This window comes from Apodemus sylvaticus, chromosome 1, assembly GCF_947179515.1.
Source record: "Apodemus sylvaticus chromosome 1, mApoSyl1.1, whole genome shotgun sequence".
Taxonomy (NCBI): Eukaryota; Metazoa; Chordata; class Mammalia; order Rodentia; family Muridae; genus Apodemus; species Apodemus sylvaticus.
The window spans coordinates 63,890,136-63,913,616 of NC_067472.1; the positions used below are offsets into that span (position 1 = coordinate 63,890,136).

At 50.2% G+C, this 23,481-nt stretch overlaps 2 protein-coding genes across 14 annotated transcripts in view; one reads left to right on the forward strand and one right to left on the reverse strand.

Moving 5' to 3' along the window:
- The window catches only part of Deaf1 (DEAF1 transcription factor), a 33,084-nt gene extending 15,219 nt beyond the window's left edge, over positions 1–17,865 (forward strand). For 5 of the 13 annotated variants that reach the window (XM_052195559.1, XM_052195541.1, XM_052195602.1 and 2 more), the window contains 3 exons: positions 1,617–1,864; positions 11,156–11,245; positions 17,433–17,865. In XM_052195559.1, the coding sequence (XP_052051519.1) occupies positions 1,617–1,864; positions 11,156–11,245; positions 17,433–17,537 (443 nt within the window). In that variant the 3' untranslated portion in view covers positions 17,538–17,865. Of the gene's footprint in view, positions 1–1,616; positions 1,865–2,211; positions 2,324–8,489; positions 8,603–8,727; positions 9,559–11,155; positions 11,246–17,432 lie in introns of those variants that run through there. The other 8 variants (XM_052195550.1, XM_052195565.1, XM_052195627.1 and 5 more) reach the window with 5 other exon arrangements.
- Positions 17,866–19,889: 2,024 nt separating this feature from the next.
- Drd4 (dopamine receptor D4) lies at positions 19,890–22,837 on the reverse strand. The gene is made up of 4 exons (XM_052173717.1): positions 22,562–22,837; positions 21,011–21,123; positions 20,355–20,923; positions 19,890–20,187 (listed from the first exon to the last, which is right to left on the reverse strand). The coding sequence occupies exons 1-4, from the start codon at positions 22,835–22,837 to the stop codon at positions 19,985–19,987; spliced, it is 1,161 nt and encodes a 386-aa protein (XP_052029677.1). The 3' UTR covers positions 19,890–19,984.
- Positions 22,838–23,481: the final 644 nt, after the last annotated feature.

Sequence of the window (23,481 nt, forward strand, 5' to 3'; positions counted from 1 at the left end):
GAGTGAAGGTAAGGAACTCTCATGAGAGGTTCCTGAGACCACAAAGGTCTATGGTGCCTCTTCCCACTTCCCACTAGGCTGGATATAGGGCTTCTTGTTTCAGTCAGTTCTAATGGCTGCTTTCCTGATTTCTGTTCATACTCCCACACTTAGAGCCAGCCCTGTATGAGGCAACAGGAGCTGCATAGGTGGCCTCTGTGTTGACTTGCCCCTCACTTCAGGGACTTTCTTTCTGCCTTAATTTGAGGTTCATCCCAAGTTTTTCATTAGTCTCTCTCCCCCCCCCTCTCTCTCTCTGTGTGTGTGTGTGTGTGTGTGTGTGTGTGTGTGTGTGCGCGTGTAGTGTAGTGTTCCTTTGTTGTTGTTTTGATATGGGGGCCCCACTATATAACTCTGGCTGGAACTCAATATATTGGCTGTCTTTGAGCTCACAGAGATCTCCTTCCTCTGTCTTTTGAGTGCTGGGGTTAAAGGCATGCACTGCCATACCCAGCATGTGTGTTTCTATGTACATTGTGTGTGTGAGTGTGGCCTTCTGATGCCCTGGTGTAGTACTGCATGTGCACGTGGAGGTCAGAGACTGACCCGGCTATCAGTCTTCACCTCCTCCTTGTTGACACAGGCCTCTCGTTTTCTCCACTGCCAATACCAGGCTAGCTGTCGTCCAGAGCCTGGGTGGTCTCTCCTATCTCCTCAATCTCACCTCAAAGCTCAGAGGCATGCTGGGGTTGCAGATGTGTACTATCACATCTAGATTTTACCTGAGTGCCTGGGATTCGAACTCAGATTTTTATGCTTGTGCTGCAAGTGCTTTACTCAGTGAGCAACCTTATTGGCCCTCATGCCAAGTTTTACATTCCCCTCTCCTTTCAGAAGCCACTGGTATATCTGGCCTATATCATAGAGGTTGGAACTGTTGAGTACTGGCTTTTGTGATGACTGGGTGCCTTATCCAGTTCACAGGGGAATTGGAAAGAGGCTTTGTGCAGTAGAAACAGCATCCCACAGAAGCCCTGTCACTCTGGGTGTTCATGGTGCATCTATTCCCAGACTTCTCAGTAGACTAAAGTAGAAAGTGCTTTGCACCCTGCCCCCATGCACCTCTATTCTAGGCCCACCTGCAGAGGGAGTTCACAGTGTCTACTGAATCTAAAATCACAGTGTGTTCTGGTCCCCCACTGTCTGTCTTGGTGGCTTTCTTCTGCAGCCGTGAGAATCATGTCTCTCATTGTCCTGAGTTACCTCCATATTGACTACAGACCCCAGAAAGCCTTTCCAGACAAGCCTTGGTTTTCCTGTGTGTGGAGCTGGCTGAATGTCTCTGTTCCTTGCCCTCAGTGTGCTTGTCCTGTGGCTGTTTGCTTCTGTATTTCATGGTTACCCCTTCTCTGGGTGAGTGACTTGCTTGCTATTTCTTCTTGTCTGTCTGTGAGCTTCTACTGTAGGCCTTATTTTAGAAGTGATCAGCCCTCAGGGAAGATTTTTGATTAACAGTATATGGGAACGTGAGCAAGAGTGGGGGCATTGTTCATCTCCAGTGCATCTCCTCACACCTGAGGCTGTAACGAAGCTTGGAAGTCACTAATCTCTTGTTTATCCCACATTCTACATTCTAGTCCTGACTTCGCTGCCCGCCTTGGCTGTGCCACCCTCCACTCCCACCAAAGCCGTCTCTCCCACTGTGGTCAGTGGGCTGGAGATGTCAGAACATCGGAGCTGGCTGTACCTGGAGGAGATGGTCAATTCCCTACTCAACACAGCGCAGCAGCTGAAGACGCTGTTTGAACAAGCCAAGCAGGCGAGCTCTTGCAGGGAAGCTGCTGTGACCCAGGCGAGAATGCAGGTTGATGCAGAGAGGAAAGAGGTAATGTGAGCTCAGACCTGTACCTGTCACCCTGGGATAGCCTATGATTCCTGTGCTGGCTGACGAAGATCATTGGTCCACTGGCCCTGAGAAGGGAGATCTGGAAAATAATACAAATGAGGGGAGCAGACAGTAAAGAAACATTTTGTATAAGATTGGCATATTTCATTAGGGAAGACATTTTTATATATACCAACCATTATTTTTGAACGCATAGTTTTCATAGATGTTTCTCCATTTAGGCTGTTTTTATGTAGTAAAACATGTCTCACATTTTAACTTTGGAAAGTGTTACTTGGTGTGGATCTGATACATAAACACACATTGTTTTCCATTTGCTGTTGCAGTGCCCTGCCTCCTGTGGATCATGGAGGATGTTGTGACCTTGTGACCACCATGTTTTCCTGTAGCTTCTCCACACCAGGGCCCAATGCTTCCAAAGATAAATGATTACTAACATTTTCTGTGTGCTTTGGACTGTTTTTTAATCAAAGCAAAATTCAATTCAACCACAATAAAATGCCTATATCCTATTATGGCTTTGGCAAACATCACCAGCCACACTAGTGAGGGCAGCTACCCCAGTGGCTCCCAGTGTCATCGTCTGGCATTCCTACCTCTTTCTGTTGTCAGAGGTTAGTACCAAGCAGTGGCGTTGCGCAGCAGTGCAGAGGCCCCCCAGTGTCCCCTTCCTTTCTTGTTTCGTTCATTCAACACAACACTTGTGGATCTTGAGGGTCGATTTCCTTCAATTATTCCAGCAGCATTGTGGAGAAGATTTCCTTTCCCCACCAGAAATCTGCTGAGAAGCAGTTGCTGGCTTGATGGGGGTCTGCTTTCACACTTAATCTAGATTACTTAGAAATATATGGGATTCTCAGGTAGTTGAGGATTTTCTGAGATTCTTGTGGCAGTTGGCTTCATTCTAGGGTGGTCCTGGTGACTGTTTTCTGTGGGACTTTAGCTATGTTTGTTTATTTTATCTGGATTTTTTTGTTTGTTTTGTGTTTGAGACAGTCTCTCTGTATAGTACTGGCTCCCTTGGAACGCCCAGATCCACCTGCCTCTGCCTGCATACTGAATGTGTTTGATGCTGAGATTAAAAGTGTACATCACCACATCCACCTGGGTGTTTTGAGACAAGGTCTCATGTAATCCAGGCTAGCCTTCAACTTTCTTGGTTTTTTTTTTTTTTTTTTTTTTTGGATTTGGTTTTTTCGAGACAGGGTTTCTCTGTATAGCCCTGGCTGTCCTGGAACTCACTCTGTAGACCAGGCTGGCCTCAAACTCAGAAATCTGCCTGCCTCTGCCTCCCAGAGTGCTGAGATTACAGGCGTGTGCCACCACCACCCGGCTAGCCTTCAACTCTCTATGTAAATGAGACTGGCCTTAAACTTGAGATACTCCTCCCTCTAACCTCCAAGTATGAGGATTATAGGCTTAAGCCACCGAGCCTGGTTTGTTTTTTGAGGTAGGATCTTCCTGTTTAGCTCTAACTGGCCATCTTATAATCCTCCTGCCTCAGTCTACTCGGTATTGGTTTTCAGGACTGTGTCACCTTGTCCTGCTTACGTTCCTTAGTGTTATTTTGTGTTGCACTGTGTGCTCTGTTTGGATGAGCGATGCTTGATCATGGCTTCCTTCCTCCGTTGTTTCAGTATTCTGCAACATCATCAGGTCACAGTAAGTTGACACTATTTAACTCTTCAGGCTTTCCCTCAGTCTGAAGAGTTCCACGGGCACTACATACATTGGTGCTCATACATACATGCAAGGAAAACAGTCATACTCAGAATTATAGAACTTTTTAAATATATTGACAAGCTGGGTGTAGTGGAGCATGCTTTTAATCCCAGCACTCGGGAGGCAGAGGTAGGTGGAGCTCTGTGAGTTCCAGGCCAGCCTGGTCTACATAGTGAATTCCAGGAAGGCCAGAGCTATGTAATGAGACCCTCTCTTAAAGAAACAAGCAAATAAACAATAAGTAAGTACAAATAAACTAACAGAAAGTACCCACTAACTGTCAGTTGGCCATGGTGGCCAACTGAATCTGGTGATGTGAGCAACAGGCCTTGACTGCTGGTGTGTGACCAGAGTCACGTGGCTGGTTCCCGGGAACAGACCAGAGGGAAGTAAAGAACCCTGGCACCTCCTGGTACACAGCCCAGCATACATAGTGATGGCTTTGATAAACGTGCCGGCCACAGCAGTTAGTCCCTGAGCACTTGGGCAGTGGAGGGTTCTAAACTAGAACTCAGATCTTTTGAGGACTGGCCCTACTGGCACCTCATTAGATGAGGACTGAAGGCTCTATACATGGGTCCCTGAATGTACAACATGGGAGGGGGTGGGAATCGTGGTCAACAGCTCAGGTGTCTTCTTTTTACCTGTAGAAAACGAGTGGATTTTCTTGAGATTGGCTGAAACACGAACATCTAAACACACCGACTGGAACCTAAACACACCAACCAGCATTGCTAAGTTTGTGTTCTCTGAGCCTGTGCTCTGAGAACACAATCCCTTGCCATCACAGTTTGATTTGCAATCAGGCCTGCTTGATCACATAAGAGGTAGTGGCAAGCAATGCTTGTGTTAGAGTGGGAAGATCGTGTTGGGACCCTTTCCACCTGGGTGGGGGTGTGTGCTAGGGCCAGCTGAGCAGCCTCACTGAGGTGCTTCCAGGAGGTAGTGCAGGAGTTAACTTGGCATGGCTGGAGGGCTCCTGAGTCTGCCAGCTTTCACAGTTTATTTGGAATTTTAAAGGAGATCAAATTTAGCCTAGCTGAAGCAATTTGTTACAGGATTTTGTGTCTATATATGTTCACTTTTAACAATGAGGTTGTGTGTATATATGTGTGTGTGTATGTGTGTGAGAGAGAGAGGGAGAGGGAGGGAGGGAGGGAAGGAGGGAGAGGGAGAAAGAGAGAGATTACACGTGCGGAGACTAAACAGGGCAGAAAAGCAGATGCCCTTGCCTGTCAAGGACACTGTGTCCAACAGAAAGCGAGCTGGCTGAGCAGCCGCAGGCTCTTCTGCTAACCACTGCATCCACGAGCCTTTGCCTGCTTGCTGAGCAGGTCAAAGATCCAGGTCCAGGCAGGGCTCATCTGCTCAGACTTTGACAAGGAAGAGCTGTTCTTGCCTTCTCCAGAATGAACTTAATTCACTTGAGTGAGACAGTCCCAAAGCAGGAGCATGACCCTCCACTGTCCTCCTCCTGACTGCTGACCAGAGGTGCCACTGCTCATCCCTGAGTCCCCCAGAAGCTGCTTGAGGGGAACACCTTGGAGATACTGACCTCATAGACTCAAGAAGGAGCTGTCCCTAGGGGCTGAGCAGAAAGACAGTTATTTCACAGGAGTTAGTTAATTCATTCACAGGAACACATCTGATCAGGGGATACAAAGGCACAGACAAAAGGTTAGGTGTGGTGCACACACTCCTGTTCCCAACAGGGAATGAGTTCATGGTAGCCTGGGCTACAAAGCAAGCTGAAGCCAGACAGACTACCATAGAATTCATGGCTTTCTCCCCACAGCCAGCACGGCCCTTTCCAAGGTTTCAGTTTGGTGTTTATTAGGCAGCTGAGCAAGAAATCCACAGTGGTTTCACTTGCTCTTGGCCTCCAAATAAATACTTTTTTTTTTAAAGAAATATTTTTTAAGACTTATTTATTTATATGAGTACACTGTAACACACTGTAACTGTTTTCAGACACCGAAGAAGGCTTCAGATCTCATTACAGATGGTTGTGATCCACCACATGGTTGCTGTGAATTGAACTCAGGACCTCTGGAAGAGCAATCAGTGGTCATAACTACTGAGCCATCTCTCCAGCCCCACTTTTTTTTTTAAAAGATTTATTTATGCTGGGTGGTGGCACACACCTGTAATCCCAGCACTCTGGGAGGCAGAGGCAGGCGAATTTCTGAGTTCGAGGCCAGCCTGGTCTACAGAGTGAGTTCCAGTACAGCCAGGGCTATACAGAGAAACCCTGTCTTGGAAAAAAAAAAATCCAAAAAATAAAAAATAAATAAAAATAAAAAAGATTTATTTATTATTATATGTAAGTACACTGTAGCTGTCTTCAGATGCACCAGAAGAGGGCATCAGATATCTTTAAGGATGATTGTGAGCCACCATCTGGTTGCTGGGATTTGAACTCAGGACCTTCAAAAGAGCAGTCTGTGCTCTTACCCACTGAGCCATCTCTCAAACCTCAGTGAGATACTGTTGATCCCCTACTTCGGCCTGTGCCTCCTGGAAGTCCTGCTTTGTGACAAGTCTGGATCTGATGGTTTTGTCTTTTTCAGTTGCCTGTGGAGGAGACACTCACACCTAGTCCATTTGTATCACTGAGCCCAGCTCCTCAGAACACGCTCTATCGGTGGTTCTGAGGGAGGACACTCAAGACTCCCTTTTTGTGGCTAGTATCCTAAGGGATGACTAGGCACATGGCACACAGCATGCAGCACAGAGCACGCAACACACAGCACAGCACGTGGCTGTCATCCCTTTTTTTTTTTTTTTAACAGCTTAGGATTTTTTTTTTAAGATTTATTTATTATTTTTATGAGTATACTGTGTCACTGTCTTCAGATACACCAGAAGAGGGCATCCGATCTCATTACAGATAATTGAGAGCCACCATGTGGTTACTGGGAATTGAACTTAGGTCCTCTGGAAGAACAATCAGTGCTCTTAACTGCTGAGCCATCTCTCCAGTCCCCCTACCACATATACCCTTATATGCTTTTAATAGACTAGAAAAATGATGCTGTAGCAGGAGCTACGTCTGTCTTCTACCCATTTCACCTGCAGTGTCCCCAACAAGCATACACACAGAAGGAGCACACACCTTAGACGTGCTGAGATGGATATAAACTGCTGTAAGAGGGGCAGGATTGGGGTCTTCACTTGGTAGGATCTTTGCTTCCCTTGCCCTAGCGGGTGGGGTCCTTCAGAAACAGAAAGGCCGGACGGGGCAGACCTGCTGGGGTTCTGTGAACGCACGTGTCTGAGAGGACCCAAGCAGAGGCAGAGCTGCCTGAAGATCTGAGGACACTTGAAAGTCTCAGAGACTCTTACTGGAGGAAAGGGGCTTTGCTTTCTCCGGGCCATCCTCCGGCATGTCCTCAGTCATATGATCTTGGGGTCAAGGTGTGAGAGACAAAGATCCTTACTTCATAATAAAATTATAGGAGACCCAGGATAGCAAGACTGAAACAAGCAGAGCCAGGCCTCAGCCTGGACAAAAGGCAAAAATAGCTGCTGTGCAGATTTGCTGCAAAATGCTCTTTCTTCTAGTCCCTGATGCATTTCTCTGGTATGAAACTTCTCATTGGCTGGGTCCTTCACCTAATGTGTAGTGTGGCTCCCTCTCTGAATTCTACCGTCCATCCTGTTGGTTCAGGATACAAACCTTATCTAATACAGGCCCTGTGATTCAGTAGGTCCTCCTTTTTGATCCCTGGACCCAGTCACATAGCAGACTCCCTGTGACCTTTGAACCCCAGGATGAACTGAGAATACCTAGATAATCAGCTGGCAGCTATGAAGGGTGGCCTAGCGCCTCCTGCTTATCTGCCATTCTCCCGTGACCTCTAGGTGCATCTCACACTGAAAACAGATCTAAATTATTCATTCCTTAAAGGTGAGGAGGAGGGCCAGTGAGATGGTGCAGTATGCAAAGGCATTTGCTGCCAGGCCTGATGACCTGAGTTGGATACTAGGAACATGCTGGAATGGGAGCATGCAAGTCGTTCCCCTACAAGTCATTCTCTGACCTCCACGTGTACCATGTCATATATGTGCAAACATGCACACATAAGTAAATATAGTCAAAATATGAAAACCTTCAAAGAAGTCAGGAGCAAAGAGACCAGTGGATTCCTGAGGGCGAGGCAAGCCTGGTATACAAAGTGAATTCCAGGCTAGCTACAACTAGTTATCTAGGGACAGGCATTGAACATTAGCCAGTCCCAAGTTCAAGTTAGGACTTAACATTTGCAGAACTGATGACAAATACATTATTGAGTGCTTTGGGATTAGTGAGCACTGTATCGGGTAATCTTCATCTTCTTGTTTGGCTCTTTTGTGGGACTTTGCTCAGTTACCTGTGGCATTCAATTTGTATACTTTAGAAATGAGGGACGCTGAAAGCAATCGGTGGTGTAGCTGGTCGTGTTCATGTTCCTGCCACGTAAGGTGACATTGAAGCCAGCCTGTGTACTGTGCCTGTGGGCAGTTCATCGGCCCTCCCTGTGGGGCGCAGGGTCTGCGGACCCATTCTTTCTGGGGCAGAGCCGAGGACTGCCTGCCTTTGGGCTGAGGTGTGGTTTTCTAGAGACTCTGGGCTCACCCCTGGCTCTTCAGACCACATGCCCAGAGGAAGTCCTGTGGCCTCGTTCCTGGAGATCAGAGTGGTGAGCCTCTTCTGTTGAGGCTCATCCATGGAAAGCCACTGTGTGGTTCCAAGACTCTCTGTAGGTTTCTAGGAATTCAGGGAATCTTTTTGAGGTGCTTTGACAGCACCAATGGTTGTCATTGGTGTGACATGCTGGCATGGTGTAATATTGTCTCTGAAAAAAGAAACTAATCTTGGGGCCTTCTTCCATTTTTTCAGAAAAACTGAAGCATTAGTACAGAGGGTCCCTGTGACCACCACAGGCTGTCCTCCAGGAGTGTGTCAATCATAGCCCTCTTGTCCCGCCTCTGAACACAAATGCCAGCTCCACAGTGAGTTTCATTATTGCTGCCATTTTGTGCTCAGGGCTGTCTGGGGCACACAAGCTATCCCAGCACAAGAAGGGAAGGTTAGATTTCCTCAGCTGCATAAGCCAGGCTGCTCCCCTCTTCAACAGCTCTGAAGTCTGGCAAGTCATCTGTTGGACATGCTCAGACTGGCTTCTCACAGTGGAACTGACAGAAGGCTTCAGCAGGAAGAACACATCCTATCTTGCCACATCCTGTGTTCAGTGGCAATCCTTGCAGCCTGGACAAGGATGCCTGCCATTGTCTGCTGTCCCTCCCTCTGCAGACCTGGTCACTGAGCAAATTCACCTGGGAGCTCTCCTGGACAGGAGTCAAAGAGACAGGTGGATTCCTGATTCCTGTCCTCTCCTGGACAGGAGTCGGGGTTAACCAACCAATTTGTCTCCAGCCCTATTGATCTCTGTCTGGTCACATATTTCTAGCAGGGTGAACCCAGTGATGTTTTAAGATCTCTGGTTATAGCCAGTGCTGTCTTCCTAGTTACTGTGTGTCTGGACCCCCACTCTTCCCATAGTGCCTTCCCAACTCTGGTCTACCAATTCTGTCTACGTGGTTACGGACTTTTTTACAGTATTTTGTCATTTAAGGTGAAGGCAGTCTAGAGGCTTGGTCCAGTGCTGGAGACCAGGCTAATTCAGTTCCCAGGATCCAACTGCAGTTAACGCTTTCTAAAGGGACAGAGGTAGTTGATGTTTCACAGATAGGAAGATGGTGATCACGGTGAAGACCACAGAGGGAACCTAAAATTCAGAACAAGAGCCTACAAGTAGCTTGGGTTTCCAGCATACCTGCAAAAACAGTGGTAGAGTGGACTGGGTAGCTTGTGAGCCCAGTAGTCACATGCGTATATTGTGTATATTGGTCACAGCAGCTAGCTGCCCGCTGCCTACCAGCATGGGTCCCTTTGGCCTGTGTGACCTTAACAGATGCCCATCCCAGTTTCATTATTGCTGCCATTTTGTGCTCAGGGCTGTCTGGGGCACACAAGCTATCCCAGCACAAGAAGGGAAGGTTAGATTTCCTCAGCTGCATAAGCCAGGCTGCTCCCCTCTTCAACAGCTCTGAAGTCTGGCAAGTCATCTGTTGGACATGCTCAGACTGGCTTCTCACAGTGGAACTGACAGAAGGCTTCAGCAGGAAGAACACATCCTATCTTGCCACATCCTGTGTTCAGTGGCAATCCTTGCAGCCTGGACAAGGATGCCTGCCATTGTCTGCTGTCCCTCCCTCTGCAGACCTGGTCACTGAGCAAATTCACCTGGGAGCTCTCCTGGACAGGAGTCAAAGAGACAGGTGGATTCCTGATTCCTGTCCTCTCCTGGACAGGAGTCGGGGTTAACCAACCAATTTGTCTCCAGCCCTATTGATCTCTGTCTGGTCACATATTTCTAGCAGGGTGAACCCAGTGATGTTTTAAGATCTCTGGTTATAGCCAGTGCTGTCTTCCTAGTTACTGTGTGTCTGGACCCCCACTCTTCCCATAGTGCCTTCCCAACTCTGGTCTACCAATTCTGTCTACGTGGTTACGGACTTTTTTACAGTATTTTGTCATTTAAGGTGAAGGCAGTCTAGAGGCTTGGTCCAGTGCTGGAGACCAGGCTAATTCAGTTCCCAGGATCCAACTGCAGTTAACGCTTTCTAAAGGGACAGAGGTAGTTGATGTTTCACAGATAGGAAGATGGTGATCACGGTGAAGACCACAGAGGGAACCTAAAATTCAGAACAAGAGCCTACAAGTAGCTTGGGTTTCCAGCATACCTGCAAAAACAGTGGTAGAGTGGACTGGGTAGCTTGTGAGCCCAGTAGTCACATGCGTATATTGTGTATATTGGTCACAGCAGCTAGCTGCCCGCTGCCTACCAGCATGGGTCCCTTTGGCCTGTGTGACCTTAACAGATGCCCATCCCAACTCTGTAGCCCAGTCTCAGCTTTTCTGGTTCTCTCCATCCTAGAACGTGTTTGTTAATAGCAAGCTTACAGTTGTCGAATGAATGCCATACATAATTCATTATTTCCCCAAAATAAGTCACTGAGAGGTTGTGTCCAGCGCTTCAGTTTATTAACCATCTTCCACTAATGTGGCTTAAAGAAGTGCACGAAACATTGAACAGTTAGTGTTCTTTCAATGAAGCGACTCTGAAGAGCAGCATCGGGATGCCAAGGCCACTGGGGATACTGGACCCAGACTCCACAGCAGATCTGATAATGCTTAAGGCATCTCGGAGTTCACAGTGCTGTCCCCGCCCGTCTGCAGGCTGGGACCTCAAGCACTCAGGAGGTGTGCTCAAGGGTTGAGAACTTTTCCCGACTTGGGCTTCCTATGCCCTCATGGCTGATACTGTGTTTCATTGTACAGAGTAAACTCACATAAAGGGAAGCCAGATCTGTACAGCTGATCAACCCTGGGATGGACACAGTCCACAGTTGTACTGTCCCTAGTGTTTCTGTTGGTTGTGGGTGACTGCCACGGAGCCTAGCGCCTGCTGTGACGCTGACACTTGTTTGTCCTTCTTGCAGCAGTCATGTGTCAACTGCGGCCGGGAGGCCATGAGTGAGTGTACCGGCTGCCACAAGGTTAACTACTGCTCCACGTTCTGCCAGCGCAAGGTAGTGTGCCTGCTCACATGCCTGCGTCACCTCAGCCTTTCCCCGACCTAGTGACCTGGACAGGTGCCTAGACAGGTGGACTCACTCCAAGCACCTGCAGGCCAGAACGCTGGCTTCAGGGTTATGGTCTGGGTAGTGTTTGCTTAGTGCTGCCTGCTGGGTCCTCTGCAGAAGGGCAAAAGCCCCTCAGAATGCTCAGCAGTCTCTCTTACCCACCCCACCCCACCCGCCCGCACCCCTTGCTGGGTCTGGGTTCTCTCTTCCCCTTCTGCAGGCTTGCAGCTACATTTGTGAGGTGAAAGCACACGAGCACTTGTGTGCTCATGGTGAGGCCTGCACTAGGTGAAGTCCACCGGTAAGGAGTCCGTGTTCTGAGGGCCTCTCACCGTGTCCTAGCCCAGCAGGTCTCACAGAACGTTGCAAGAATGGGCATCCAGTGTCATTGTTTCTAGTAATCATTGGCTCTTAGAACAGCAAAGAGGGGTTTTTCATTTTTTTTCTTTTCTCTTTTGTTTTTTGAGACAAGGTTTCTCTGTGTAGTCCTGACTGTCTTAGAATTTGCTCTGTAGACCAGGCTGGCCTCAAACTCAGAGATCCGCTGGGCAGTGGTGGCGCACGCCTTTAATCCCAGCACTTGGGAGGCAGAGGCAGGCAGATTTCTAAATTCAAGGCCAGCCTGGTCCAGAGAGTGAGTTCCAGGACAATCAGGGCTACACAGAGAAACCCTGTCTCAAAACAACAACAACAACAACAAAAGAACTACATAATCAAGTAATGGGGGGGGGGGGCAAAAACAAAAGCTTCATGATGTTTTAAATAAGTTTAAATGAGTTCATGGTGTTCGGCTGCAGTTATACTGTCCTAGAGTCTAGTAGGCTGTAAGTGGAACACTTAGAACAGCATTAACAATTTTACCCTTCCCAAGAGCACTCTGGAACTGTTAGTAACCTCACCATTTACTTTTTCCAAAGTCTTCAGCCCATGGTTCCCCTAGGAAGTGCCATGAAGCCGGGTCTGGGTTGTGGCAGCTGCTGTGGCCTCCCAACACTCCATGGAGTCATTTCTGTTCCTTGTGCCCTACTGATTTGATTGCTTCTTTTTTGTCTAGCTCAAGTTTTAAAGATGTAGGAGCCTTAAGAGTTCCTTTGTAGAGCTAGCTCAGTAGCCACTTGAGGTTCAAGCTGCATCTGCTGGCCTGGGGGCTTGCTAGACCCTGGCTAGCTAACAAGGCACAAAGGGCAGCTCATGGTCTGTGGGGACTTCAGAGAGCTTCACCTGTCACAAGGAAAATGATGTCCCACCCTGATGGGACCTGGCAGTCCTACCTGCCCTGCATCCTCAGGAGCCATTGCCTCCAGGGTTTAGAGAGGTGGACGGCTGTGTTCTCTGGACATTTCCAGAGCTGCACTTGTCTCCAAGGGGCCAGAGATTTGGAGAGCAAAATCACAAGTTTATCTTCTCTTTGGGAGGTGGCTTAAAGGGAGACAGGGTTTCTCTCTGTAGCCTGGCTGTCCTGGGACTCATTTTGTAGATCAGGCTGGTCTCAAACTCACAGAGTCCCACCTGTTTCTTCTTCCTGAGTGCTAGGATTAAAGACATGGCTACCATGCCTGGCTAGAAGTTCATCTTCTCAACTCCACTAACAAACTTTGGCACTGAGAAAAGTTCAGCCAAGTTGTTCTACTGGTACTTGGGGATGCTGGGACATGAGTGAGGGCCACTGGTGGTGAGCTCATAGAGCACGGGGAACTCAATCTGAAGCTTCCTGAAGTGCAGGCACAGGAATCTCAGTGAGACCTTGTCACAGTGCAGACTTCTGTCTCACCCTTCACTTCCTGTTCTGGGAGCTTTGATTCTAGGGATAATCTTGGTGTGAGATTCCATTTTTTGGAGCCACTATGCTAACTCAGCCATCCTCTGATGTCCTGCTTCAGTAAGCACAAACTGGAGAGCTTTCTTTTGGTTTTGGTTTGTTTGTTTGCTTTTTTGGTTTGGTTTGGTTTGGTTTGGTTTGGTTTGGTTTGGTTTGGTTTGGTTTTGATTGAGGGGATAGCATTTCTCTGTATGGCCCTGGCTAACCTGGTACTCACTCTGTAGAGACCAAGCTGGCTTCAAACTCAGATCCTCCTGCCTCTGCCTCCCAAGTGCTGGGATAAAGGCATGTGCTATTTCTTCATTTGAATTGCTATATAATGAGTGTAGAGGACTGGAGAGATGGCTCCAGTGGTTAAGAACACTGCTTTTTCTTGCAGAAGACCTGGGTTCAGTTCTCAGCACCCACATGATAGCTGACAGATGCCCTCTTCTGCCCTCCATGAGCGTTAGGTACAAATGTGGTACACAGACATTCATGCAAGCAAAACACCCATGCACATAAGTAAAAATAATAAATCGTTCTTATTGTGGGCTTCAAAGGAACAGTAGCTAGGATCTGAAGAAGCAGAAGCCAGAGGCCACTTTAAACATGTAATTTGTGAACTAACTTCCTCACCAGTGTTAGCTGGTCACCTGAAGAGGTGGCTCTCTCTGTTCCCCTTTTGAGCTAGATGACACTCACAGTGTTTTTGCTTTTAACTTGCACAGTATTCATTTCCTTCAAACCCCTCGTGAGCATGTGTATTAGTTGGTTCTGATTTACATTACCATAAAATTCACCTGCTTTGTATTCAGATAGGCAGTACATTTAACTTTAGAGGGGTACAACAATCCAGTGCGGTTTGAAACATCCCTCAAAGAATCCCAGGAGCCCCCACCCACCCCTGCCACCCTCATTTTTCCCTGGGCCCTGGTGAGGATAATCAACCTTCCTTAAGGGCATCTGCTTGTTTTAGACATTTCCTATTGAAGAAATCACCCAGCACATGGCCTATTGCAGCTCACTCCTTCAGCACACCGTTTGTTGTTTTGTTATTGTACTGGGGTTTGAACTTAGGCCAAGCAAGTACTCTACCAGTGAGCTACCAAGCCCCCCCCCCTTTTTTTTTGCTTGCTTTTAATTACATTGTTTATTTATTTATGTATTTACTTACTTATTTAGCATGCCAGTGGGGCACACATGCCAAGGTACACACGTGGATATCCTATGACAACCTGAAGGAGGCAGTCCTCCCCTTCCACATATGGGTCCCAGAGACTGAACTCAGATCATCAGGCTAGACAGCAAGTGATCTTTTCTCCCCCCCCCACCCCCCCCAGACAGGGTTTCTCTGTGTAGCCCTGGCTGTCCTGGAACTCACTCTGTAGATCAGGCTGGCCTCAAACTCAGAAATCCGCCTGCCTCTGCCTCCCAAGTGCTGGGATTAAAGGCATGCCCCACCACCGTCCAGCTGCGACCTTGCTGGGAATTGAAATCAGGACCCTTGGGAGAGCCGTCAGTGCTCTTAACTGCTGGCCTTTTTTGGATACAGGGTTTACTACACATCCCAGGCTGTCCTTTAACTGGTGAGTCCTTGCCACCGCCCTCCAAGTGCTAAGGTTAGAGGCTTTCACCACCATCCCTGACTAACAGCATTTGAAAAGGGGATGTAAACTTTAAGGTTTTGATGATATGGATTGGCATATAGAGGAGAGGATGTGTCTCCATCCACAGATTGTGCAGACATGGCGGTGCCCCTGAGGCTGTCAGCGGGGAGGGTTAGGAACAGCCTGCTCACTCAGCCGCATGCGTACTCACACAGCACGACCTGCCTCTGCCAAGGACTCTAGAATGGTGACGTCTGCTTCCCACCATTGTGCCAGGCCTTCCTGCCTCACTGCTGTGGAGAATCTGAAGTGTCCATATCGGTTGGCCTCTCAGAGAAAGACTTGTTAAGCGATGCACCTGCTCGTGTGGCCAGGGTTGAATATTTTGAAGCAAGCCAGACATCACTGCTTGCTTCTATGAGCCAGGGGCATTTTCAGTCACACAGAGACTTTTTCTTAATGCATTTTTAAAAAAGAATCATTGTTTTAAAAGTATATGATGTTGGTGCCCACTATGGTGGCACACACCTTTGATTCCAGCACTTAGGAAGCCGATCTCTATGAGTTCAAGACCAGCCTGGTCTACATAGCAAATCCCAGGCTAGCCAAAGCTACCTAGAGACCCTGTCTCAAAAAGACCAGCAACAAAGAGACCCGCAGAGGGCGTCTACCCACTCCTTTGAGACAGTCTCTCCCCGAACTCTTCCTTGTAAACTGGAAGCCTGCAGGCCCAGCTATCTTCATCCTGTCTCTGCTTCTCTTGAAGCTGGGGTCACGGCATATACTGAATGCCTGGCCTGTTACATAAATCCAAACTCTGGTCCTCGTGATGTCACAACAAGAGCACACTTGACTCCCCCTCCCGCCCCCAACCATCTCTCCAACTCTTCACTAGGTAGTGCTGGCTGGCCTTGAACTCACTGTAGACCAAGCTGGCCTCAGACTCACATATCAGCCTGCCTCTACCTCCTGAGTGCTGGAGTGTCACTGGGGGAAGTGGGGTAGGGGTGCCCACAGAGGTCAGAGGAGAGTCTTGAACCCCTGGAACTGGAGTTACAGGCAGTTGTGAGCCCCCAGGTGGGTCTGGGAACTGAGTCTAGGTTCTCTGCCAGAGCTCTTAACCACTGAGTCATTTTTCTGCTACCAAGACTGATTTTTTAATTCTGGCTTTTCAAACAATGAAGTTAAAGATAGAACAGTTTGTATTTGTTTGTGCTTTGTTTTTGATGCAGAATTTGAGTTGTTTATTTTTTCTTTTTTTTAAGACTTGTTTCTTACCGGGCAGTGGTAGCGCACGCCTTTAATCCCAGCACTTGGGAGGCAGGGGCAGGCAGATTTCTGAGTTCGAGGCCAGCCTGGTCTACAGAGTGAGTTCCAGGACAGCCAGGGCTATACAGAGAAACCCTGTCTTGGGGGGGTGGGGAGGAGGAGACTTGTTTGTTTCTATATGAGTGCTTTGTCTGCATGTACGTCTGTACACCAGAAGAGGGCATGAGATACCATTATAGATGGTTATAAGCTACCATGTGGGTGTTGGGAATTGAACTCAGGACCTCTGGAAGAAAGAGTAGCCAGTGCTCTTTAGTCTGAGACATCTCTCCAACCCCAGAATTTGAGGTTTCAAGAATCAATCTTGGATATTTGCATTTTATTCAAAGACCTGGACGGAGGCCTGCTTGTTGGTTGGGCGGGCACTGGCATGGGCCTTGGCTTCCTCGTCTGGAATTCCCTAAGGGACCTGTCCAGGGTCCACAGCTCCAAGGCCCCACACCAGTTCATACTAGTTATAAGAGAAGAACCTAGCCATGCATATGGCTGACAGGGTCTAGTGCTTATCTGGTTTGCTGACCCACACTGCTACAGTGACATGGATTTTATAATTTGGGGCAATTTTGTGTGTGTGTGTGTGTGTGTGTTTTCAAGACAGGGTTTCCCCATATAATCCTGGCTGTCCTGGAACTCACTCTGTAAACCAGGCTAGCCTCAAACTTAGAGATCCTGCCTCTCCTTCCAGAGTCATGGGATTAAAGACATGTGCCACCACCACCTCGCTGGGGCAGTTGTTTATTATGAAAATAAGGCAGGCCTGTCTTGAGGTTACCACTCACCTCAGGATGTGCTTGTTTCTGCTCTCCTGGGCATGTCTGTGTACATGTCTGTGTGCATGTGTGCCTCTACATGCAGGTAGGATCATCCTCACAGTTGTGAGTATCACATATAAATTTAATTGTGTTTAGTGTTAGCCTAGGCTGTTCTCAAACTCATGGCGACTGTCCTGTTTCAGTTTCCCGCATGCTGGGATTACAGGCATGAGACTCTGAGCCTGTAATTCTAACAACAGCTGAGTATGGTGGTGGGCGCACACCTCTAATCCCAGCCCTCAGGAGGCAGAGGCATGAGAATCTCTGAGTTCGAGGCCAGCCTGGTATAGTTAGTTCCAGGACAGCCAGGGCTACATGATACATGTCCTCCAGGGACACACGAACATATTCAGTCTGGTCACTTGCATGCCTTTTGTTATCTGATCTCTGTAGCCTCAGAGGGTGACGCACCGGCCCTGAGGGGAAGATTCCCTGACTTATCAGCCCACAAACAGCCCCCTTAGTGTGAAATCCAGGGCTCACCTAAGCCTCCCACCCCAAGCCCATCCACAGGTGATATACTGCTCTGTACCACCGTGGGCCCCCGTTGTCCTTCCTGCTAACACGGCTATCTTTTCTTCCAGGACTGGAAAGACCATCAGCATGTATGTGGCCAGTCAGCGTCTGTCACTGTCCAGGCTGATGACGTTCACGTTGAGGAAAGTGTGATAGAAAAAGTTGCTGTTTGAGCTAGGCCTCTCCCTGAGCTCCACTGTGAAGCCATCGCAGGCGTAGGCCCTCTGATGACTGTGGGGGCTGCTGAGACGAGGGGCCATGGGAAACTTGCCGGACAAGTTATTAACAGACTGTGCCCTTGGAAACAAACGCCTGCCAGAGGCCAAGGAACACTGGCAGCTCTCAGAAGAGGGCACTGCCACAGCCCAGGGCCCTCGGCCTTTCACGGTGCTCTCTTATCCCTGGGTCATGAGTGTCCCACTACCCATGGGGTTCCCTGTGCCACGTGTACATACCTGTTTTATCTGTTAATAAAGATGTAAATAAAGCTCCCACCCCATACCTGGATGTTGCCAAACCCATTTTATATTCAAATGACCAGCAGGTTTCTGCTACATCCTGATTGCGTGAGTGTGGTATAGATACACTGGCATTGTTCTACTGTGGGGTAGAGGCCTCCAGCAATCCTCTTGTTGACCTGTCTTCACTGATGTGGCCAGCACTTAGTGCAGGCCAGCCTGCAACCCCTGAGGAGTTTTCAACCTCTATTTCTCTAGTGGAAGTGGGTTTTGGAGACCCTGTGTATCCCCGACGTAGTGCAGGGAAGCCTCACATTCAAGCTTAGGATGAACAAACAGACTCACCAGTCTGACACCAACTTCTAAAACACCCTGGGAGATGACAGTATCCTCCAGCTTCACACTTTGGTATGTGTAAGAATCATTGCTATCCCCACACTGGGCTGAGAAGGGTTCTTCCTTCAGCCAGAACATTCTGCACCCAGCCCTGAGGTTTCCCCAAGGTGAATCACAAGGGTAGCTGAGGGAGGGGCATACATGTGAGTAAGAAGACCATGGGGTCCCGGCTTCCTCACCACAGTTTAACGGAGTCAGGCACCTGAGGCCTTTCTACTGAATAAGGAAGGTCTCCACAGCTATCCTGTTGCGTTTTGCTGGAATCAAGCCTGGGGCCTCTAACCCTTTGGGCAGGAGCCCTGCCAGTGTTCCCAGAAGCATTTTCTGGTGGCTGAATCGCTAGCCCTCAGCTCTAACCAGCCACCCAGCCACGCAGTTAGCTGAGGTTACCCGGGACAGCTCACTTTACATACTGACAATGGCAGAAAAAAGACCAAATGTGTGATCTTCCTCAAGATCATTGAGGAAGTAAATGCCCAGCCTGTGCCCCCATGGGACAGCCTGCAGGAGGTGTCCATGCCATCTACCCGCAAGGAGTGGCACCCGTGCGAGGGCCCCCAGAACACCAAGATGGGTTTTGGGGTGGTGGCCACCCAAGAGCAATGGATGAGCGACACATGCCACTGGGAATTGATCCAATTTATTGTTTCCTTTCCTCTAAGGAAGAAACTCAAAGGCTCTAGGGGCATGGGTCCTTAGGGCTCAGTTCCCCAAGCTGTGTCAAGCTTCCAGAGACGTCTGTCCCTCTCACATGAGTTTCAACCTCACCTTTGTATCTGTAGAGCTTTCCAGTTCAGTGGAAGTCAGCGAAGGCCAGGCACATTTGGTATCCTAGGGTCTTCAGGAGCAAAACTTAAGGGAGCCCCAATTCTACTAATATTAGACTATGGACAGACATGAACCCAAGACCCCATTGGCCCCCTGGGAGTGTCCTCAGAGGTCAACAGATGACACAGCAGGGGCATGAGCATCTAGAGCCCTGTGAGAGCATAGCACCCTCAGTGCAGGGGAATCGCCCTTTCAACCAGGACTAGCATAAAACACATGGCCGGGTACTCACTGCTGTAGAACTCAGGGCTCATTGTTCTTCAATATTGAGAACAGAGTGTGTCACTTTGTGCCAGATGCCTTTGATGTGGGACCCCAATCTACAACCACCCTCCCATAGCCCACCTGTACTCCTGCCCGCAGCAGTCCTGACTCTTCCTGTCTCTCCCATGACAGGATGGGGGAGGGAAAAGTGTTAGGGTAGGCAGTCCCTACCAGGAGTCACCTCTTCTTGTAGGACTGGGCCTTGGCCAAGGAGCTCCAACATGTTGGCTGCTTAGACCCCTCAGTCCAGCTTTGAACCCTGACAGCTGGTCACAGATACCCAGACGCTGGGCATACATGGGGTAAAGATGGCCGGGGAGCAAAAGTTGGCCTGGATAGGATCCTGCGGACCCAGCAGCCTCAGGGAATCCCTGAGGCTCCTCTTCTCGGACACCTTTCCATGGTGAGGGGAAGCTCAGGCAGATGTAGTTTCCCTACTCTTCTGGGGCAGAGACTTCAGAAGCCTCCTGGAGCTGAGCCAGCAGCATCCTCAAAGGCACAAGTTAGCTGGGGCCCATCATCCAGACACAAGACTTTCCTCTTTTCCTTGCTTTACCCACCCCGCCCCCAGCCTTCATAAACAGTTAGAAAAGATTTCGTTTAATCAAACTGAAAGAATGCGCGCCAGCGCTCTCCACACACAGGCCCGGAACTCCTTGACCTCAGACGTCCTTTCAACAGCGGAGACGGAGAGTCTTGCGGAAGACACTTCGAAACTCAGCGTTGAAGACGGTGTAGATGATGGGGTTGAGGGCACTGTTGACATAGCCTAGCCAGGTGACAGCACTGACCAGGCGTGGGGACACGAAACAAGCCGGACACAGCGCCCGCGTGATGTGCACCACGAAGAAAGGCGTCCAACACATCAGGAAGGCCCCTGGGGGTGGGTGGTGTGAGCCTGCACACCTGCACACGAGGTCCCTCACCCAGGACGCGCCCCCCTTCACCCTTCCAACCTGGACCCTCCCCCCACCCCCACCCCTCCCCGCTTCGGCTCCCGGGATCCCTCCCTCTATCTGCTCTTGTCCCAGGGCAGGAACCCACCGACTACCACTGGCAGGACTCTCATTGCCTTGCGTTCCCTTCCCGTGATCTTGGCGACTCTCCTGCGGGAAGATGGCGCAGACGGTTGCGGGAGCGCTGCATCGGGAAGCAGACACCCAGGGTTGCAGGGTCTCTGACAGAGGTCTGACTCCGGCCTGCTGGAGTCGCTGGGGCTCGTCCGGAGGCTGGGTGAGGGAGGTGGACAGTCTGGGAAGAAGGGACCCTGAGTCGAGCTCGACACCGGCGGGCCGGGGCCACTGGGTCGGCGCGGCGCGCGGCTGTGAAGTTTGGTGTGCCGGGCAACCTCCCAGCGCCGCAGGCCGCGGAAAGTAGCCCAGTAAAGCAGTAACATGAGCGGACAGGGCAGGAAGAAGGAGCAAACGGACGAGTAGACCACGTAGTCGCGGTCCTCCAGGCAGCACACGGCTGGATCGCGGCCAGGCACATCATTGAGGCCGCACACCACGGGCGCAGCCACCGCGGCAGACAGCAGCCAAGTGGCGGCGATGAGCAGCAGCTGGCACTGACCCTGCTGGTTGTAGCGCAGTGGCACGGTCACGGCCACGAACCTAGAGGAGCACAGGAGTGGTGAGGCCGCCGAGCGGGGCGGCTGATGGGGAAGTGGGAATGGGAGAGGGGTCGTCCGGGGTACCCACCTGTCCACGCTGATGGCGCACAGGTTGAAGATGGAGGCGGTGCACAGCAGGACGTCCATGGCCATGAGAGTGTCACAAAGGCGGGGGCTCAGCAGCCACACGCCACCCTGGACCTGGGCGCACAGAGGTTGCAGAAATGAAACTCAAGACCTGACCTTTCAGCCACCGGACTTTCTGACCGCGACTCTTGTTGAGGGGAATTGAGGGCTGTGTATTAGAGGGGAGGGGGCACAGAAGGCCGACGTGAGCCCGAGACATGTGTTGGAGACAGAGCGGCCAAACAGACCTGGCTCTTGACTTAGGTCTTCTTTATTTAGGTGAGAAGCTTGGGTAAGACCCAGGAGGATCGATACCATCTGGGGGAGAAGAGCCCCTAAATTCTTAGACCTGACCCTCTGCCCCCTAAACACAAATCCTACCCACCTCCAAGACTCGAGTTATCCTGCCTGCATGAACTGTCACTGCTATGGGGCTTTGGATAGGTCTCTTCACTTGCTGGACACATGACAATTGTCCCGAGGACAAATGTGTCCTAAAAGCACAAACACCTCACAGGGCTCTCTGTGAATCTGCAGCATGGAGGATTCTTTTTCAAGGGCAAAAAGGAGCATGCAGCCGTCTCAAGCCACCCATCCCCAAATCCCTTCACACTGATTAGGAGCTTAAGAATCATCCCAGTGACGTCTGTGCCTTGGGGAGGACCTGGGGTCAAGTGTGGCCACTGGGCTCTGCTCTAGCTCCAAAATCAGGGTCTTCCTTAGAATCCCATGCAGCCCACCCCGCCCTCCCCCAGTCCAGGCTACTATGTCCCCCCCATCCCTCTCCTTAACAGCTTTTCTCTGACCAAACCTCAGGCAGATAAGAATGGCAATAGCCACAGCAGACGCACCTAAGAGGCAGACCTGGTCTGCGGTGTCTCTGTTCCAGGACTCTCCAAAAGGTCCTGAACCCACTCCCTTTTAGTGCCCCCTCAGTTTCAGTATCCTGTCCTGCCCAGGCCTCTCTGTCTGCACCCTTCACTGTTCCAAGCTCCTGTCAGCTAGGAGGTTGCAGGCTTTGGGCTTCTTCTGAAGGGTGAGCTGGCACAGGCTGGTGTGTGTGTGTGGTGTGTGTGTGTGTGTGTGTGTGTGTGTGTATGTGTGTGTGTGTTTCCAAAAGGTCATCGGCAATGATGTGTGTCTTCACATTCGCCTAACTGTATTTTGGCGAGTGCTGGGTATGTGTAGTTTTTCTGCAGTGGGATCCAGGGCTTAAATAGGAAGGACAATTTTCTGCAATCCTTGGTTTTAGGGACACGAATCCTCTCTCACACAGACAGAGTCCTCTCTCTCAGGCAGAGTAGGGAGGATCCAGAGGATGGTAGGGTGACAGACAGAGGAAAAGTAGGCGAAAGATTCTGAAGAGCAGGAGAGAGTGGGTAGTAAAGGGCGAGGAGACCTGGCGTCCCTGCAAACAACCTAGCTCAAAGTTGCTGAGGGTCCAAGAGCGAAATCGCGATGGGTCTGGGGGCTGGGAGCGGTGGAGCTAGGGAAAGAGCGCACCGAGGCTCACCTCGGAGTAGACAAAAAGAGGCAGCACCAGCACGGCGAGGAGGAGGTCGGCAGCCGCCAGGCTCACGATGAAGTAGTTGGTGGGTGTCTGCAAGGTGCGCTCGGAGGCCACGCTCACGCACACGAGCGAGTTCCCGGCCAACACCATGCCGATGAGCAGCACGCCCCCCACCAGCGCAGCCAAGCCCGCGCCCCCAAGCCCGCCGCCAGCCCCCAGGGACTCTGGCCCACGCCCAGCCAACAGCCCACCATCGTCAGTAGCGCTGCTGTTCCCCATGGTGCCCCAGCTGAACCGGGTCGGTGAGGCGCTGAGCCTGGGGATTTGCTGGCAGGGGCTATCCGGAATCCCGCCCCTAGCGCGTCCAGCCCCGCCCCGCCTCAGCTTAAATTTCTGCACTCTAGGAAATTGGCAGAGGGAGAAACGCTTCAATTCAAGAGAAATGAGCAAAGTGACGGGCATAAAAAGGCCGAGCAGCGGCTGGTGTTTTCCATGATCGGGGCTAGTTTGTGCTTCCAGAAACCTTGGTGGAAAAGCAGGTTCTCTGGACCAAATTCGTCAGAGCCAGCCAACCCGGCCAGGAGGCCGGCCCCTAAATTACCTCTCAAAAGCCGCTCTCCAAGATACTTTGGAGCGTGAGGCAGAACCTATCTGTAGTCCTGCAATGGGGTCCTTCCTATGTGGGAAACCATCAACTCTGGTTCTGGAACGGGCTAAGGGCTCCTCGCCTCTTTCTCTAAGGGTTCTGGGCTCAGCAGTACTGAACAATCTGGCACATCAAGCTCACTCTCCATGTAACGTCCACACACAGGCAGATATGCAGTAACTCTTGGGATCCAGGCTGGGGCTGGCCCTACAGTTCTTAACATCTCTCTTCCCAAGCCTCCATCAGTCAGTGCGTAAGCGACCATGGTGAAACTGAT